We start from the raw sequence: 20,816 nt of genomic DNA on the forward strand, positions 1-20,816 counted from the left end.
AACAAGTAAAAAATTATCTAGTATTTGGGAACCTATTATTTGCCTGACATTGGACTAGGATTCGTGATAAATACAAAAGATGTATCAGATACCATTTCAATGTACATTCATTTATATGACTGTCTTCCATTTTAAAGTTGAAGACAGAATTCAGAGTTCATATTCTCCCTTCTTAGTGTCCAGACTGGTCAGGCCTCATCTCCCCTGCTCATCATGATCTAGATATATTTTGAACATTATGACTTTCAAATGCCCTCACTACTCCTTGATCACAGCTGCCCCTGAACGGCCTCCGGACGCACTGAATGGAGGCAGAATGCCTCGGCGGCACCGCAGGAGGCTGACTTCTCCTGGGACAGCCCCAGGCTGACATGCTCCTTGCCCAGGTGACTCCGGCCCTGCAATCGCTGCGTCTCTCGTCTGAGGTCTGGGCAGGGCAGCAGCAGCTGATCTTGGCCCGACAGCTGGTATCGGAGCACCTGCTCCTGGGCCTCCTTCCAGCTCCCAGTCTTCTGCAGGTACAGCTGCTGAGCAGGAGAGCCCAAAGCACAGGTGTTCCCGTGTGATGCGACACCGGTAGTACTGGGAGCAGGCACAGCGGCCTCGGCCTCTTCTCGGCTGCCACCTTCCTCTTGGACTGCATGGCGGCTCACCTTCCTTCTGGACACACCATTCTGTGACTGATGGGGGAGCTGGTTCAGCTTGCCCAGCATGACCTTCATCCTCAAATCTGTGAGAGTGAAGAAGGAGGAGAAGAAATAGACTTGGTTCTCAATCAGCTGATCACACATTTTGCATATTGAGCATTCCTGAAAAGATATCTCCAGCTAATTAAAGATTGAGTTATATCACCTTATCGATTTCCAGATATCTTTGGGAATACATACTTTTTCGAAAAAAAAAGAAAAACACGATATCCTAAGCCCAACTGATAATTAATATTAACTGTCTAACACAAAGTTGATAATATAGCTTCCCAGAAGAAAATTTTATGATGTTGATAAGTCAATCAGGATTTTTCATTGTAAGCGTGGCAGCTTAAATATGAAAATTAGGCCAGAGTCAGACCTTACCAAGTGGGTTAACTCACACTTGTATTTAGAAATGTGAGCTCTAAAAACCCGTCTTATTAATACTTTTGGCTTTTATGCCAAATTCATCATTTAAATATTTTTGATTTTACAAAAACATAAACATATGCAGAGATAAATATCTAAATAAACACATATCCATATGAGTGTGCATATACAATTTTTTTTTTAGTAGTGATCTTGGGGTCTTCTTATTTATTTATTTTTATTTTATTTATTTTTGGCTGTGTTGGGTCTTCATTTCTGTGCAAGGGCTTTCTCTAGTTGTGGCAAGCGGGGGCCACTCTTCATCGCAGAGCACAGGCTCCAGACACGCAGGCTCAGTAGTTGTGGCTCACGGGCCTAGTTGCTCCACGGCATGTGGGATCTTCCCAGACCAGGGCTCGAACCCGTGTCCCCTGCATTGGCAGGCAGATTCTCAACCACTGCGCCACCAGGGAAGCCCTACTGTGTATATATAATTACCAACCTATAAGAAAACACACCCTAGGCCTGAAATATTTTATCCATGCTGTCTTTCAAAACTCTCTGCCTTCTTTAACTCACCTCCCCAAATTTCTCACTTCCTTCAGAAAGTATTTCCTAACTCATAACTGTCTCGTCCTCATAATTCATTGAATGTTGAGGTATGTATCAATCTATTTTTACAAACAATAAAATGCTATAGTTCAATTTTTAAAATAATTTTATTAAATTATTGTTTTTAAACAAAGGAAATTCAAAATTATTCTATGTTAATGATACTCATCCTTTTACATTCCAGTATGTGTTCTTTGAAGAGAGAAAGGATAATAATCATTTAAAGTAACACTTATATAGCCATTATAGCAATTATCACATGCTGGCCACCAATTTTTTTATATATATTTATAAAAATATATACCTACATATATACAATTTAATCCTTACCAGTACTCTGTGAAGTAAGTGCTATTATTATTATTTATTATTTTTTTTTTTGCAGTAGCAGGCCTCTCACTGTTGTGGCCTCTCCCATTGCGGAGCACAGGCTCTGGATGTGCAGGCGCAGTGGCCATGGCTCACGGGCCCAGCCACCCCGCGGCATGTGGGATCTTCCCGGACTGGGGCATGAACCCGTGTCCCCTGCATCGGCAGGCAGATTCTCAACCACTGTGCCACCAGGGAAGTCCAGTAAGTGCTATTATTATCTCCCTCTTAGAAGGGAGGCCATTGAGATACAGAGAGATTAAGTAACTTCTCAAGACAACATATAAAGGAATGGCAGATCTTACTTACATTACAGGGGTCAAGATTTGTGGCTCCAGAGTCTGTACTGTGAGAACCACACAATATACTGTGGAAAGTTAAGATAGCAGTGGGGAGTTAAGAAGAAAGTCTGGCTGGATACACGCATGAGAGTGGGGCATGACATTTCCCTTCCCTGCTTATCTCATATCTCACCACCAAATGCATAATGTGCACTGTCGGGAACCAGCTGCAAGCTGACACAGTCCTTGCAGCTTAAAGCATAGCAAAGTCCTGCTTAATTCTTGACAGGACCCAAAAGAGTTATTAGAGAAGATATGAGTCTTAGCCCGTGAGGTTGCTTGCGATTTCTCTAACAATAGTTTGTACTCCGCGTGCTTCGGTGGTCACAGTCTGCTCTCACGCATGTTTATATCCTGGTTCGCAGAATGTTTTGTACTATAATTTCAACATTAAGGAAATACCGTCTGATGATTCAGTTTGGTGATTTTAACAAAAACATATACTGTCTACTGCAATATATAAAAACAAGTTTGATGAGAAATAAAGTGTGTGTGTGCTTGTGCACCACCCTCCTGACCCCGTCTCTTCTTAATCCCCTCCCCTACTCTCAGGACTTGTTCCTCAGTCTAACAGCGATTGACAGTGAACTTTTTGTACATGTATAGTTTTAAATACAAGGTAGATATTAATTTATGAACCTGTGTATTATGCTCCTCTCTTAGTTTACTGAGACCCATCTTGGCTTGTGTTAGGAGACAGTCATCATGTCTATATCATGGTGTAAGAGACAGTATTGAGGCAAAGGGTAACAATTTCCCACCTCAATTTAATCTAACAATGAATGGGAGCTGAGGTGAGGAAGAAAGAAGGTTATAGCAACATAATATAAATATAAGTACTCTCTCTATATATATATAATACATATAACACACTTTTAATTGGGAGCAGTAAAACAAGATAAAGTAATCATGTTTATATAGTTTTGATGACATGTCAATTAATATTCTATGAAACCCACATTATCCATATCTTCTCTCTCTTCTTCCACAGTCCTTTTGCCTAGCATGTATCTGCCATGGTCCTCTAACTATGGGATAATTCTCTTGCTTAGAGCTTTCAGGTTATCCTAGTCTCACTTATGGGATCTTCAAATCCTTCCAGAACTGTTCCTTGACAGCTCAAACTACATTGATTTGTGCCTCAATACTGTTGGCTGGAGTTTCTCATTTGACTTGGGCAACTCTTTCTATTATTGGACACCTTTCCTTGTATGACAGTCTCATCTTCCTCTTAGGACTTTGAGTTCCTTCAGGGAAGGAACTTTTTTTGCCGTTAACCTTGTCCCTCTGTTAAGCCCAATCCTAGGCCAAGTACTGAGCTTGGTGTCATCTCTATAATTACCACTCCCACCAGGAGAAAAAGATATAGTTTATCAAGATCAGAGAATAACCAAATAACAAGAATAGTCAATTGTCAGATAGAAGCAAAGTTTAAAAAGGAAAAAGGGCTTTGAATTTTTATCCCTTGGTACAACCAATACCATCTCATGTAAGGGGAATCAAATACTGCAAGTCACCTATTTTCAATCCATTGAAGGTATCGTTATCCTGTTTTTGAGAGACCATCTTTGGAAATCTATTCTCCCTTGTTCTTCAGGTCTGCCTCTATTCATAAAAGACTAACACGAGTGTAGCTTTCCTCTGCAGGCCCCAAACCATTTAAAAATCTCCCATGAATTATTTACATGGCAGCTCCAATCAGCAACATAGCTGACAGACTCCCCAGCTGAAATGAGAGTGCACTGAGTAAAGGTGCAGAGGGGGGCTGGCCACTTCCCACTGTGAGGTTATAGACAGAACTAAGTCAGCACACATTATATGTCAGCACGGACATCAGAAGGAATCCAATCCTTTGATCTTGGACCTCCACAGGAAGCTTAGATCTCAGACAAATGAGATAAAAAAATGACTTTATAGCAGATATGTGTCCTAAGGCGTTCGGCTGAATATTTGGGATATTCAGGGAAGGAAGAATAGTGAGTATCAAATCATATGAAAGGGCATGCCTCCTTTCCACCTCCACCTCATTGGTGAGTCCCCATTAAAATGGAAAGATAGCATTTCACATTGCTCCTCCACGTTATCTTAGAGTCCCATTTGTGGGTTTGATCAAGTTTCAGGAAGAATGGGGTAAAATATGGGAACACAGATCCTTTCTCTATGAAAAGGAAGACTCCGTGGTTTTGGGTCCATCCAGGTTCATCCACAGTCAGCGAAACTTTTCCAGGTAACCTTGATCTCTTTTGGCTTCCAGAACTTTCTTGGGCAAGAAATATGCTGAGCTACGATTTTAAAAATTTGTGTGGGTAGTAGTCATTGGCTTCTTTTTTTTTTTCTGCTTCTTTTTTGTTTCATTCACTAGTTTGTTCTATTTTTTAGATTCCACATATAAGTGATATCACAGTATTGGTGATATCAAAGACAGTATTTGTCTTTCTCTGACTTATTTCACTTATTGGTTTCTTTTGCAGTGGGATAATTAACAATGAATCTCCCCTCTCCCCACCCCACTCCCACTCCCACTCTTTATTTTTATTTTTATTTTTTTTGCGGTACGCGGGCCTCTCACTGTTGTGGCCTCTCCCCGTTGCAGAGCACAGGCTCCGGACACGCAGGCTCAACGGCCATGGCTCACAGGCCCAGCCGCTCCGCGGCATGTGGGATCTTCCCGGACCGGGGCACGAACCCGTGTCCCCTGCATCGGCAGGCGGACTCTCAACCACTGCGCCACCAGGGAAGCCCCACTCCCACTCTTTATATTTTCATAATATAGTCTCCATGTGCTGCATTTAGTGTTGGATGACCTGGATTCAGTACAAAAGACCCAGTATAATGACCTCTGTTTTGAAGCTTAAATAGGATCTAAAGCAGCAAGATGGATGGCTGATCAGCCAGCAAAAAGAATGGACTCCACTTTGGTTTCTCATTTGTCAGTAAGGGCTCAGTCCTGCCCACATATTGAAGAAGACATATACATAATTAATAAATAACATTAAATTATTCATTATTAATTGGTAAGTATTAATTAATATTAATGGATAAATATTATAAATATTATCACCAATGTCCTTTCTAGATTATTTGTTCCTTTAAATGAAAAATTATTATTTATTTTTAATAAGCAATGCACGGCAAATCAGGAAGTATGAAAATTTTTAGAAGATTAAAGAAAAAAATGCCTTTAATCCCACATATCATAAGTAATCTCCACTTTATTATGTTTATAATAATCTAGCAATGGCTATGTTTTAGTAAACCTAATTTAATTCATTAATCTATCTACAGTTTACTTTGGTATATTTTTTGAAGTGTGAATCTAGATTAATAAATGTTCTAAATAGTCAAATTTACAGCCCCATTTATAGACTAATGCTTGTGTTTTCCTTTATTTTTATTATCTCCATCACATATTACATTTATATATCTAATATCTATATCTATACCTAATTGAGATTATTTCTCATAATGTGCTCATATATTCTCATGTCAGTATCACATTGTCTGAAGAATAGTGACATAAATATTATCCCTCTGGTTGAGCTACCTTTTCCCACTGCCAAAAAAAACCAATTTCCTGTAAAAAATTAGTTTTCTAGTATTGATCTATAGTTTTTGAAGAATTTTAGAATCATCTTATGCTGTTCTACTCCTGTATAAAATAATTGGAACTGTGTTAAACCAAAGTTAATATAGTAATAACTGAGGTCTGTGCAATATTAGTCAACCTAATTAGAAACATGTTGTAATTCCCTATGTATTCAAGTCTTCTCTTTAAACTATTCAATAAAATATAGTTTATTTTTTATATAAGTCCCATATAGCTCTTGTTTAGATTTTTTTCTCCAAGGCAGCATATTCTTTGTCACTAATGTGTATTTCTTTGTCTTTCCTAACTGTATACCATTGGCTTATTTAATATGATTTTTGCATAGATTGACATTATATTTGAGTAAGTTACTCAAGTTATTTATAAATTATAGCAGTTAGTGGTTGAATCTTTAAGTTATCATTAAATAATCATCTGCAAATCATCATATATTTTCTCCAAAATTGTCCTCTAAATTTTGTTTTATATCTGACTTTGTTTCTTCCTATTCCAAAGTATATGTTATAAAATTATGGTAAGAATGAGCTCCGTGTTTTATCCTCATTTAAGTAGGAATTCTTCTAATATTCCGTTGTTAATGGTAATATTGGATCTCGGTTGCAAATAGCCTTGGAACTCTCCATCTTATTTACCAGGCATCTTATTTATTCCTGGTTATTTTATTTTAAAGTTTCCTTAAGGAGTAAGTGATAGATTTTATTTATGTCTTTAAATTAGGAGATGTTCATATCTTTTTATTATATGGAATGGACATGTTATTTATTAATAACTTCCAAATATAGTTTTACTTTCTTGGGAACTTGGGACAATTTCTTGTTCTAAGCTGTTTTGCTCTTCACTGTTTCCAGACATCTTGAGGCCGGCCCTCTCCTCTCCTCTCCTCTCCTCTCCTCTCCTCTCCCTGTCATCCCCATAGATTTGTACTTACAAAAAGGTAAATTGACAGTCTTTTTTATTTTACATTCACAACACACAGCATATACAGTCAGTAGAATTCAAACGTGGTAGAGATAAGAAATCCATGAAGTTAATGTTTATGGTCACACTTGCATGGTATGGAGCCCCTTTTCACATGTCAGTCTTTCATTCCCAACATTTGGGGCATGTATTTCACATACACACACACAATAGTGACCAGTAGCCAGACACAGATCAGGGTACGATTTGGAGAAGGCAGCACTGAGATCTCCAGCAGTAGCTGTCCTGCAAAGACAAAGGCAGTCCCCAGGAAACTGGGAGAGGAAACTCAGGTGGCCAGCAGACAGAATCGCCTGGAAGGAAGTTGGCGCTTTTTGTCCATTGTTAGGACCCAAAAGGGATGTGTGGCCACTGTCCTGTTGTTAATCTTATGAACCAGGAAAAAATTTTTCCATCTCTTTTAGATGAGATAAGTAGCCATTCTTTTTTTGTCAGCAGTTGTAGGAACTGCTAGAATCCAGGGGTCTCTGGAAAGGGGAGAGGGAAAGGAGAAAGGCTCATTTCATCTCTACCTTCACCATTTACTCAACAATGGTGATCAATGGTCTCATGCCCTAACACCCTCTGGTAAACGTGCTGCTGGGATTAGAAAAGATACAGAACTTAAACAGAAGAATCTGGACAGGATAAAAACAAATAATTATATTACATATAAAAGGTGTTAAATGAATAAAAGGGAGGTGTCACAAAAGTTGACAGAAGGGGACTATTCCTTCTAGATAAAAGATTTTGAAAAAAAGAGAAAAGGTATTTGATCTGGGATTGGAAAGAATGGAAACTTTAGATCTGTGGGTACATCATAGAAGGGTATCTTGAAAGATACCCTTGAAAGAAGGGTATCTTATTCTCTGTGTACAGGGAATACTGTCCTGGTGGGAAAAGAGAAAGAGTGAAGGAAGAACATCTATAAGGAGTGTGTTAACTGAGACTGAACTGAAGATATATCTGGGAAATGGAGTGGGTGGGAGATGAAAACCAAGACACAACAGAGGTGGAATTGATAAAACCTAGCAAGCAAGGGGGCAGGGTGGTAACGGGAGACTAGCAGTTAAAGGTAACTCTGAGGTGTCTAGCCTGGGAGATTTGGGGGATATTTATTAACCAAATAAGGGGAATGAGGGAACAGTCGAGAAGGAATGGTACAAAACTGAGCTTCAGCAGAGCAAAGCAGGGCTCCTTCCCTGCTCTTCTGTGAACCTGAGTTTGTGCAAAGTACACAATTAAGCCCTTAGCAAATGGGATTTGAAACCCTGTGATATGATTTGGGAGCTGGAAGCACTAAACATGTAGCTTAGGATAATGGCATTCTTTCTCTCCTTTGGCGTTCTCTCCCCTCTTCAAATTCTTCAAATACATATTGTTTGTTGTGATTGCTTTACACTTAATTGTTTATTGCCTGGGAATTGTTCTTTCATTTTCCCCAAAATATTATTCTTGTGTCCCAATCATATTAGAAATTCATAAAGGATAGGTAGCCAAATATCATCTCTTTGTAACTATATAGAGAGGACCTTATAAGGTATAAAAAAATTCAGGAAATAAATAAATACTTATTTAATATGTATTGGAAGATAAAATTTAAGTTCATTCATTGTAATTCCAGCAATCTCTCACCTAAATGTTACAAAGACGAGTAATCGCTTCTGCCAGGATTTCTCAACCTTGGAATTACTGACATCTTGAGCCAGATCATCTTTGTAGTAGGGGTGATCTCTTCTCACTAGATGCTAGGAGCACCCCCCTCCCCCAAGCTGTGACAACAAAAATGTCTCCAGATAATACAAGGATCCGCTGGAGGTAGGATGACCAAATGTCCCAATTTGTCTGAGACTGAGGGAGCTACTGAGACACAAGGCTTTCATTTTTAAAACTATGAAAGTTCTAGGAAAGCCAGGATGACTTGGTCACCCTACTTGGGAGACAAAATTGCCCCTAGTTAAGAACCATTGGCCTGTGGGAACAGAGAGCCATCTTTATATGACAAATTCCAAAAACCATTAAGTGCTACTATGGAGGTATGATTTCAGTATTTTTGGAAACCCAAAGAGGAAAATATTCATTTTCATTGAGGTGGGGAGGATTAGAGAAGGTTTTATGAAAAAAAAAGGGCATAGCAGCTGGTGCTGAAAAGCTTGAGGAGGTTTTAACAGGTGAGTGTGAGGACGGGGCAAGAAGATGAAACCCAGAGTAGGAGGAGGAAGACAGGGTGGAGTCAGGTCTTGGAGGGCATTGAGTCCTAAGTAACAAGAAAGACCAACAATAAATAACACATACACAGCACATACAATACGCCAGGAATCTTTCTGCACTCTAGAGTGACATTAACTCAATCAGCATCACAACATCTGAGTGTGGGCAATATTATTAGGACAATCTTCCTGATGAGGAAACCGAAAGGCACAGAGAGGGCTGTGGACCTGCTGGAGGCCACGAAGTAAGTCAACAAGGGAATCAGCATTAAACCCAGTCTTGCTGACACCCGAGTTTCATGCTCTTAACTGTCACATTCTCCTGCCTCTCTAACTGAGGCTGGTAATTCATTAAATCTTCTGAGTAGCAAAGTGACAAAAGCAGATGTGAATTTTAAAAGCTAGCTCAGATGCTCCCTATGTCAAAAACCTTGATAAAAGTAAAACACAAGGGATACATGCTTTACTCCCTTCCCTGTTGCATACATACAATTTTTGCTAAAAGCCATAACGTGATGAATTTACAGTCTGAATCTACTGGACAGTCAAAATGCTTGATTCCACCAGCTAAATATGTGATGGTGATGCTGTGTGTTTGCAGAGTGCTTATGAGAGAGACGGCCAATCGCTTGATCAGCAAATGCCACAAGTTTAAAAACACAGAAGGAAAAGGAAACTAGAGTGCCATGGTAATAATAAAATAAAACCTAATTTATTTAAAGCTAACAATAATTAGATGTTTTGTAGCTGGTAATAATCTCCAAAGAAAAGGAAGAGATGCCTCATTACTTCCCTTGGAGACAATGTTCTTAAGATTCGGACAAAGCTTACAAGATAAGAAAACAAATCCGCTCTGATCCCCAGGGGAGGATTTGGATCACACATCTTTCTATTTTTAACTTGGATGTCCTAATAAAATGGCCTCTTTCATTCTTTCATCTCTTCAATCTAAACTCTTCCACAGGAGCTCTGTCCCTTGTTTCATTCCTGATAATTTATTAATAAGCTCCCACATAAAAAATGTCCCTTAATAAAACATCCAGGCATTGTGGACTGTGTAATGTAGTTAATTTAAGCCGGGAAACTGAGATTCATGTAAATGGCCATATTAGATTAGGGGAAAGATTAGCATCACTCCTGCTGTTTGCTGGAAAATGCAGTTGAATATGCCCTTCTTCACAGAGCTGGGTTCGGAGGACCATTTTCAAACACCTGTCCTGAATTTGCATGCCATAATATGGACAAGAAGCTTCTGGAAACCAAAGTCAAAGTGGTCTTAGATGGAATCTAGAAAGATTTCCTGCCCCCTTCTCTCTATCTTCATCCTTCACACCCCCACCCACACACATTCCCTACTACTTTTTGATGCAGGTCCAGGAGGTGAATGGAGTATGGATGGCTAATTTGATGGGAAGCTTAAAAAAACAAAAACAAAAAAACCCCCCTCATTTACTCTGTGTGAAAAAATCCAACAGGCAAACAAACTGATACACAGATACACACAGTCACCAGAGTTCATTAAACTCATTAGAGGCAGAACAACTTCGGACTGCTATGGTTTGGTGAAACATCCACTCAGAACTGGTAAGATTAGGATTCCTTTTTGAGCAGAAAATATCATGATAATTGGCTATCATTTAGGGGGGAAAAGGAATATTCTACAATTTAGAGCATATGTTTCAAAATATTTCAGATCCATGGAAGTTTCATGGATATTTTTCATACACCATACTCGTACTTGGCAAATCCATCTTGTGTTCTGCCCATTGTCTCTGTAATTTCTGTGTCCTTAGAAGGACAAAACATTGGTCTGCGATAAATGCTTATCTTTTCTCTGCTTGGCAGCAACTCTAATGACAATTTAACAATATAACAAGCAAAATCATCTGGCATCATGCACAACGTAGGCAAATAATACCTTTTGCAAAAAGTAAAACGAAACGACAAAGCAGAGCTTAACAAAGCTGACTTATTTCTTGAGGGTTCTGCATTCAATCTATTTTGCATAGTTGGTATTTGGCAACTCCATTCTCTTCTTTCCCAGATTCAATTATGTTGCCAAACTGGCAGCTTTGCACTAGCTAAGGGAAAGATTATATGCCTATACTCTGGTTTTTCTTTCCTCTATATAACGAATTCAAATGTTAAACCCATAATCTAGTAAGAAAAAATATATATAAATGTCAACTCGAATAACTGGTTAGTAGCTGAGTGAATCAGCTGGACTTGTGTGTTCTTATGCTGAGGTATAATTTCCTTGAGAAGAAGTAACAAAGGCTAAAGAAGGGGCTATAAACTAAACTGATTCAGAAACTGGCAGCCAGCGGGAGGCTACAGTTCACACACAATGGGTTTGTTTCTCGGTGGGAATCATCCCATTGTCCAAGCTTACCTTCTGCCATCACGGTGCCTTCTTTTTCAGTCTCTACTTGTGATTCTTGGCGTTTGGGTGAGACGTGGCTATGATTCTTTTGATCTTTAGTCTGGGATTCAGAAATCTCTTCACTTTTTATTTCTGTATTAATGAAAAAATACATTGGCTTTTTTTTAGAATAAAGTGACATTTTTATTATAAATGGGCCCTAAATGTTAGGATATTTCCCTTCTCCGCTCCCCCAAAATTATTGTGATATACATGCAGTAGAATGCATTTAATAGTCTCAGAGCTTAAGGAATAATGAAATAAAATCCCATATACTGACCACAACATTGAGGTATAAAACTACCATCCAGGGCCTCCCTGGTGGCGCGGTGGTTGAGAGTCCGCCTGCCGATGCAGGGGATACGGGTTCGTGCCCCGGTCTGGGAGGATCCCATATGCCGCGGAGCGGCTGGGCCCGTGAGCCATGGCCGCTGGGCCTGCGCGTCCGGAGCCTGTGCTCCGCAACGGGAGAGGCCACAACAGTGAGAGGCCCGCATACCGCAAAAAAAAAAAAAAAAAAAAAAAAAAAAAAAAAAAACTACCATCCAATATAGTTGCCACCACATGTGGTTACTGAACATGTGAAAAGTGACTTGTTCAAAAAGAGATGTCCTGTAAGTGTAAAATACACACCTGACTTTTCAAAAATGTAAGATATCTAATATTTTTATATCCATTACATGTTGAAGTATTATCTTGATATTTAAGGTTAAATGGCTGCTAGAAAATGACACTGTTTCTCACTTTGGTGGTTCGTGTTATCTTTCTGTTGACCAGAGCTACAGTGTTACTAACACTTTTTAAAAACATTTTATTTTGAAATAATTATAGATTCACAGAAAGTGTCAAAAGAAATGTACAGGGATGACCAATGCACCTTCACCCAGCCTTCTCTCTACTTCCAACAACTTGTATAACTGCAGTATGACATCAAAACTAGGAAATTGGCATTGGTGCAATCCACAGAGCTCATACAGCTGTGTGCTTTTGATTGAAGACTTTATATCTTCAGTCTGCTCTTAACTAGAGTGATGCCTTCTCTCCTATTCATTTATTCATTAAATATATTAATAAAAATACATTTATATTCTTCATGCCAGGCATTGTTCTAGGCACTGGAAAGCCAATGATAAGTATGAAAGACCAGGTCTGCCCTTATAGAGCTTTTATTCTAGTTTGGATGGCAGAAGAAGAAAAAAAATTGGGGGCTTCCCTGGTGGCGCAGTGGTTGAGAATCCGCCTGCCGATGCAGGGGACACGGGTTCGTGCCCCAGTCCGGGAGGATCCCACATGCCGCGGAGCGGCTAGGCCCATGAGCCATGGCCGCTGAACCTGCACGTCCGGAGCCTGTGCTCCACAACGGGAGAGGCCACAACAGTGAGAGGCCCGCGTACCGCAAAAAAAAAAAAAAAAAAAAAATTGTAATATGATGTCAGATAATGCCACGCCAAGACATATGATGATTTTCTCAAGGAAAGGCACTTTTGTGATTGAGTTTTGAGCTGAACTAGTTGAGTTTTTTCACAGGACACCATTTTTACGTTGAAAGAACTTGAAAGAATGATTGAAAGACAAATTATGGTTATTCATACTTTGGTAATTGGGAGATTTTTTTTTTAAGTAAATGAAGTGAGCCTGTAACTTCAAAGAAACAATTGACAGTATTTGTTGCCAGTGATATAAATCAAGCTCACATCGGAAATTTTAGAACTTTAGAAAATTTTTATCAACTACTATAAGCTTCACAGATTTCTAATTCTGTTGATATTAAAGTGATTTTTAAAAAAAATTATAGAAGGAAATATATCAGCATTTTGTAGACCTACCTGCATAATTCAGTGAAACAACATTTAAATGGCCAAAGCATAATGTTTCAAAATCACGCATGGGCAAAATCTCCATTCAAAGTACAAGGTAGACTGGTGCATTTTTATGTAACAGAATACAAAAAGTACATTGAGATGTACCTGTAAGTAACTTCCTCTTGTCCAGTTTGGGTGCAGTATCAAAGAAGAATGTCTACAATATCTGTAAAGGTTATTAATACTCTTCCTTTTTCTACTATATATCTGAGTGAGGCTAGATTTTCTTCATACACTTCAGCCAAAACAATACATTGCAACAGACTGAATGCAGAAGCTGCTAAGAGAATCCAGCTGACTTTTTTTCAGGCAAACATTAAAGAGGTTTATAAAAAATGTCATTCTTTTCACTATATATTTTTAAAACATAGTTTTTAAATGAAAAATATGGTATGTTAACATATAATGCATGTCTTATTTGTATTTTAAAATAAATTAATAAATAAGCTTTACATGTTCTCTCTTAACTTCTAATTTGGAAATACTGATAGATAGAACACACAGTGACAAAAGCTCTTTGGGGATTTTGATAATTACTTAAAGTGTGATGAGGTCCCGAGATCAAAATTTTGTAAGTTGCTGCTCTAGTCTGTACAACTGGATCAGAGAATCACTTTCTAGGAGGAAGATGGGGAACAATATTCTCTCTGATTCTAAAGTAATAAATGCTAATTATAGCAATATGAAAAATACAGAAAGATATAAAGAGGGAAATAGAAATTACTCATACAGAACTGATTACTATGTATTTTTTCATGAAGTTCCTCCTAATCTCTTTAGATTTTTTAAAAGAAAGTTAGAAGTCTGTGTCCAGTCAAGAAAATATGAAAATTAAATACAGGGAAATGTGTCCAAAGATATTGAAAGGTTGAAAAAGCAAAAAGAGGACACTGAGATAACTGATAACGTTAGTAACTGCAGGAAGAAGCTTCCTCTAGAGTTGGGTGAACAAAAGAGAAGAGATGGGGTGAGTGAGCTTAGAGGACAGTCCCTCCATGGCTGGGAGATATAGCTATAAAATGGAGGATGAGAATTAAATCACCTACTTCACAAACCATGAGATTAAAAATTATGAAAGGTCTTTACTTTCAAACCAGAAAGCACTACTCACATATACACACATACACACACACACACACACACACACACACAGATTTTTAGATTTTAAAACAAAGACCAAAACCCGTGATTCAACAAATCACAGGCAGCAACCCAGGATGAGATCCCATTCTTCTTGAGAAAGACAAGGGATCCTTGAGTTTTCTTTAAGTCTGTGAAGCCTGATGATGCCAGGGAGGGAGGGAGAGACCAGGCTGAAGCTTGGTTCAAACTAAAGAGCATCTAGTGGAGCTTCCATCCCTCAGCATCTCTCAGAAATCCAAGCATAGTGAACTGTCTAGTGGTGGCACCAGGCTACCTCCTCTTTCCTTTCTTAATTTTTCACTTTCTCTCTTTGCCTCTCCTCATTTCACCTCTTTTATTCTCACTCTTCCTTATCACTTTGGTTTCCTAGTATCTCCTAATATCAAAGTGTTTCATCCATGTCTCCACCCACTGCCCCCCCCCAGGAAAAAAGAAAGAAAGAAAAAGATCAGCTTCTGGGAAAATGCCTAAGAACACAATTTCTATGCTCTTAGCGAAAAAAAAAAAAAACAAAAAAACCCACACACCAAGCACTCTCTTCCTTCTTCTGAAAAAGCAGAGGACATTCCCCCTTTATTGAACTCTCCTTTTGGAGGGTCACCTGGGCTGTAGGGCACAGTGTTTCAGAGAGTCAGATATGGAGAGAACCAAACTACCCAGTTTGATCCTGGTGGTGAGACCTTGGGCAAGTCACTTAGCCTTTCTGGGCTTCATGCTCCACCCCTGAAACACAGATGTAGTACTTAGTACCTACTTCATAGAGTTGTTGTGAGAATTGAATGAATTCACATCTCTAAAGTACTTAGAATCCTATCCATAGTGAGTATTCAAAAAATAAGAGCTGATATTATTATTGCTGTTATTATTATTTAGAATTAGACAATCCTTGTCTCTACTGTATGAGTTGAGTAATTTGGCTCCATGTGGTTTGATATGTTACAGAGGCTCATAAAAATGTCTCTTTGGGGGAAGAAAAAGAATAGTTAATATATTATACATGATGGCATTTCCTTCAGATATTTTTACTAAAAAAATAATTACATACTTCTGCTTTTGCTTTTCTTAAACCAACAGCATACGAGGCAGCACAGAGCCAGCCACGAGACCCCTGAGCACAGGGAAGCAGCCAGGAGGATCGTGGGCCTCTCGGATAGAGTTGCAGGTAAGACAGCAAACAGCCTGGAGCGAGCTGTAAAATTGACCCCTGTTAAAAAAAATAATAATAATAATAATAATAATAACAATAGCATATGAATAAGATGCTAATATAAAATGTTGTGGAAAAGATATGTTTACAGTAGTACCTGGCACATAGTTGATTCAATAAATATTTATTGAATTAGATGATTCAATATATGAGTCAATAATAAATCCAAGACTCATATTTCTAAAGAATTTCAAGATTCCAACAATAATATATGATTGTTCTTTCCACTTCTGTCCATTATGGTGGGGAATTCTTCCAATGCTCTCCTATTTTCAGACCTTTTTTCTCCACCAGTGCAAAGCTGTAGCTTCACTCTCATGTTCCACTAATTAGAACAGAAGCACTCCGGACTCCAGATTGCGTGAAACTACTTGCTATGACATATGTATCTCCTTTCAAATACAACATGTAACACATCAAAACAAGGGCACAGGGACTCCTACTATGGAACCAAGAGAATTTCTAAGGTCCACAAGAATTTTGTCATCTGGAAGACTAGGGGTAGAGCAGGGAGAGAGGGATAGAGCCACGTGGCTATGGACGAAGGGGCAGAATGGCCGTTCCCTGCAGAGAGCACATCTTTCTAAGAACTCATCTCAAACTCCTCCCTGTTTTGTAGACTGACACATTTGGTTCCCACTCCATTAGTGTTTTTGAAGCAAGGTAAAAAAGAATCTAAAAAAGCAACAAAACAAAACAAACAAACAAACCCTGTCTATACACACAAAAACCTATACACACGTTTGTAGCACCTCAATAACCACCCAAACCTGGAAACAATCCAAATGTTCTTCAACAGATGAATGAATAAACCAACTGTGTTTTTTTCAGGCAATGGAGTAAGACTCAGCCAAAGAGAGAAAGAGAAAAAGAAAAAGGAGTGGGGAGGAAGATGAGGAAGAGAGGGAAGGAGGAGGGAGGGAGGGAGGAAGGAAGGAAGGAAACTATTAATAACCTGTAACAACTGAGATGAACGTCCAAAGCATTATGCTGAGGAAAGCCCATCTCTAAGGGGTACGTATGATATGATTCCATTCATATGATGTTTTAGAGAAGACAAAATTATAGAGATGGAGAACAGATCAGTGGTTGCAGGGATTAGTGGGAGGATGTGAGGACAGAGGAACAGCATCAGGGAGACTTCTGGGAAATGTTCTGTATCCTGATTGTGGTAATGATTACATGAATCTATATATATCTTTGAATTTATAAAATGACCCACCTAAAAAAACATCATTTTTACTGTATGTTATTTCAAAAAATAAAAATTTAAAAACTTTGCCTATAATTTTGGGAATGAGAGATATGTTCATTATCTTAACTGTGAGGATGGTTTCATGGAAGCATAGATTCATCAAAGCTTATCTAATTGTATGCTTTAAAAATGTATAGCTTATCATACGTCGATTATATCTCAAGACAAAAATTTAAAGTCAAAAAAAAAACACTTGCCTGTGATCATAAGTTAGCTATAACCAGCATTTTTGAGTAGGTCATTCAAAACAAACAAACCCCAAATCTCTGCTTTCATCTGAATAATTCAGGCAAAAGCAGAGTTTGTATTTTCTCTACTCAAGAAAACACCATGTTTTCTTCGCTGTGCTTTCCTTGGGCTGAACCTGACAATTTGATTGGAAGTCACAGTTAGAGCTCCAGTCTCTTGACTCCTGGCTGACTCGGTCCCAAAGCTACTTTAACAAAATTATCTAGAAATGCTTCTCCTGTGGGTCCATCTTATCCTTGAGCCATATTTGGCTTGTTTTTTATCAATTAGTTGCTTTTTATGGGCAACTGAATAAGCTAACTCTAGCCCAGAGACAGGGGTATGGATTTTACTAGGGATTTAAAGAATTAAAAACAAAATTCTTTATTCTTTTATCCATTTTCCAATAACTGCTCAGTGATTGTTTACTTCACCATGGTAAATAAGTTACTGTTCTCATTCTTAAGATATTCACAAGCTAATAAATGAAATAAGATACACATACAAATATTTTCCATACAAATCAGAATGTGACCCATGCCACCAGAATAATGCAAATCAATGGCTTTGGAAGGTTATTTTCTAGTAATATGATTGGGGAAAGCTTCCCAGAGGAGAGAGTATCTAGATGGGGATTTGCAGGTTGAGCAAATAAAGACAGAAAAGAGAAAAAATGCAATCGATGTTGAAAAAAGTACTGCCAGGAAATACTAGGAATCAGTGCAGGAGAGAATGTGAGGCAAATCTTGGCGGGCATTAAATGTCAAAAGCCAAAAGGCCCTTGACAACATTCTGAAGGCAATGAGGTGTCATAGATGGAAAAATTCTGACCTGAGAAGTGGCATGAGCCACCTGGGATACAGAAGATCAAGCCATGGAAGTGTTTAGAAAACAAATAATGACAGAGAGGCTGAAGTCAGGCTTAAGGTTTATAAGCCTGGAGCAGTAACCAGAGTCTAAGGGTGAAGACCACCAGTTTTTAAATATTTTTAGCAGCAGAACATTATTTAAATGTAATCTTAGGCAGAATTTCAGTATACTCACTTGTTCATAAACAAATATTTATTTGGGGTTATTTTTTTAACACCCTGAGGATGTAATGCTGAACTAAGCAGAATTCCTGTCCCTTCTGGGACTTAGGTTCTAATGGGGGACAGAGCAGGCAGGCAATAGAAAAATAAGCAAATACACAGATACTCTGATGCTAGAGAGTGATGAGTGCCATGCAGAAGTCAGAGAATGGCTGGAGAGGGGAGCAGGGTTGAGACTGTGGTGTAGACAGAGTGAGGCAGAAAAGAGCTCTCTGAGGAGGTGACATTTGAAAAGAAAGCTGGGTGAACTGGTGAGTGAGCCATGAGAAGTTAGGGAGGAGGAATGTTCCAGAGTCAGAAACGGCCACTGCAGTTGAGTTTTTCTGGGTTGGGTGGCAGGGTGCATCCTATCTCAGCCCAGCAGCCCTGGAGAACCCCCTAAGAGTCCCACAGCTCCAGGAAATGGTTAGAGAAACCACAGCCTAGACCATGGTAATGACAATGCATGCGGAAAGGCTGGGTGGGAAGTCAGTAGAACAAACTTACAGACACCCTGCCCTGTTGACAGTGTCTCAGGAAGTTCAGAAACAGATAAATGAGCTGGATTAGTCCACATGCTATAAAGACTTATGAGGATTCCATACATACTTGGTTAGACCTATGTAACTTCTCAGTTCCTCAATTTCTATATTTCCAAAATAGCATAGCGATTATTGTCAATGATACTGTATAATAAACTTCAAAGTTGCTAAGAGACTAGGTCTTAATTGTTCTCACCACAAAAAAGAATGATAATTATGTGATGTGATAATTATACGATGTGATATAGGTGTTAGCTAACACTACAGGGATAATCATATGGCAATATATAAATATATCAAACCACCATGCTGTATACCTTAAACTTATACATGTTATGTCAATTGTATCTCAGTAGAAAATAAATTATATATATGTATATGTATATATATATAATATACATATATATTTAATGAACTAAGTCCTTAATTATAAGTCTTTGGTGTATCTACAGAGCTGAAGAAATGTATGTCTTTGTATGCAGTGATTAATGAAACATTGATTAAAGTGACATCTATTTCCACTTAAAAACATAAAGACATGGACAATCTTGGAAACTTCAGAAAGACAGATTGCCAACTTCCATGATCTAAATAAAATCAGGAATCACATCTGCCATTATCTGCCATCTCTGGGCATTAAGCAGATGTTGAATTCTGTCCTTTTTCTTCAGTTTTAAGAAAAATAAATAAATAATGAGATTTAAAAAATAGTAAAATAGGAATAATGATGTGTTCTTCTCTCTAAGGGAGAAGAGGGAAAATAATGAAAATGATTGCAAGTCTTCTGCTTGATTCAGGGATGAAGCAACAATTACAGTCCCATGAATCAATGCTTGTCACAGCTATTCTTTTGGAGCTTACTAAAAAGGAGAAATGTCATTGAGTAGCCTATCAATGTGAGGATGAGAGCTGCTTTCCCAAATAATTCCAGCCTTAGACACTGATACACCTGGAAACGAGGAGTCACTCTCAGGGTCTGTACTGGTAATGAACAGGTGGCTATGGGGTCACAGAAGTGCAGGCCTTCTGATATTTTCTATTTCTCCTCCATCTTTTCTCTTCTCACTTAAACAGAGCCTCACCTCATAGAGTCAGTCTTGAAAATTACGAAGAATAATTTAAGGAAAATTCTAAAGGAAAACTTCTCAAGACGATTCCTCATTTAGGGGACTTTACAAGCTGAAGGTGGAAATTAAAGGAAGCAGTAGTCCAGTAAATGTGAACACCAGGGCCAGCTCAAAATCACACTGTCACTGAGAAGCTTCTGTCTACACTATAGTTTACATTCGGTTGTATAACTTATGCCTTAAAATAAAATTGATGAAGTATTTAGTCTTAGTTAACCACTGAGGAAACTGGAGGGCAATGGTCTTTTAAATATGCAACAAATAGGGACCAAGATATCCAGCTCTGCATGTGTTACCCTTCAAAATATATCCTTGGGAATCCCATGGTCAAGGCGCTGAACATTCTTCTCCATGAATCTGTGCTTACATCAGGACAACGTCTTAGGTATTAAAAGAATAGGTGCCCTACAAAATTAATAATACTACCTGACCCCAGATGATATTCCCTTTGTGAAGAAAAATTGTCCAAAACTTGTAACTGAGACAAAAATAATGATTACAGATCTTAACAATATCATACTGGAGCATTTTCGAAGCCCATCCAAGGTTTATCAAATTCTCTGGAACACACTTTTGTTTGACTTAATATTCAATATTTAGGGGTCCAGTCTTGTGACTTTATAGAAGATTGGTAAGCTGCAAGTGATTTTCATCCAGTAAGAATGTAAGTGATATTTGTAGACATGCAACTCAAAGATTAGAGTTTGATTGCCCTGTATCCAATTTAGCAAACTGATTTCAAAGCAGTCCTTTCCAGGCTATAAACCTTGCCATCCTCCTGGTTCCCTCATTAAAGAGTAAAGTAA

At 38.5% G+C, this 20,816-nt stretch overlaps 1 protein-coding gene across 1 annotated transcript in view; it reads right to left on the reverse strand.

The window, feature by feature from the left end:
- Nucleotides 1-269: 269 nt before the first annotated feature.
- The window catches only part of PKHD1 (PKHD1 ciliary IPT domain containing fibrocystin/polyductin), a gene marked incomplete at its 3' end in the record, with an annotated part of 426,508 nt that continues 405,961 nt past the window's right edge, over nt 270-20,816 (reverse strand). The window contains exons 65-67 of the mRNA XM_081247000.1: nt 15,627-15,785; nt 11,547-11,669; nt 270-730 (exon numbers count right to left, since the gene is read on the reverse strand). Coding sequence (XP_081103126.1) covers nt 270-730; nt 11,547-11,669; nt 15,627-15,785 — 743 coding nt within the window. The remainder of the gene's footprint in view (nt 731-11,546; nt 11,670-15,626; nt 15,786-20,816) is intronic.

Source organism: Mesoplodon bidens (assembly GCF_964165515.1).
Source record: "Mesoplodon bidens genome assembly, chromosome: 10".
Taxonomy (NCBI): Eukaryota; Metazoa; Chordata; class Mammalia; order Artiodactyla; family Ziphiidae; genus Mesoplodon; species Mesoplodon bidens.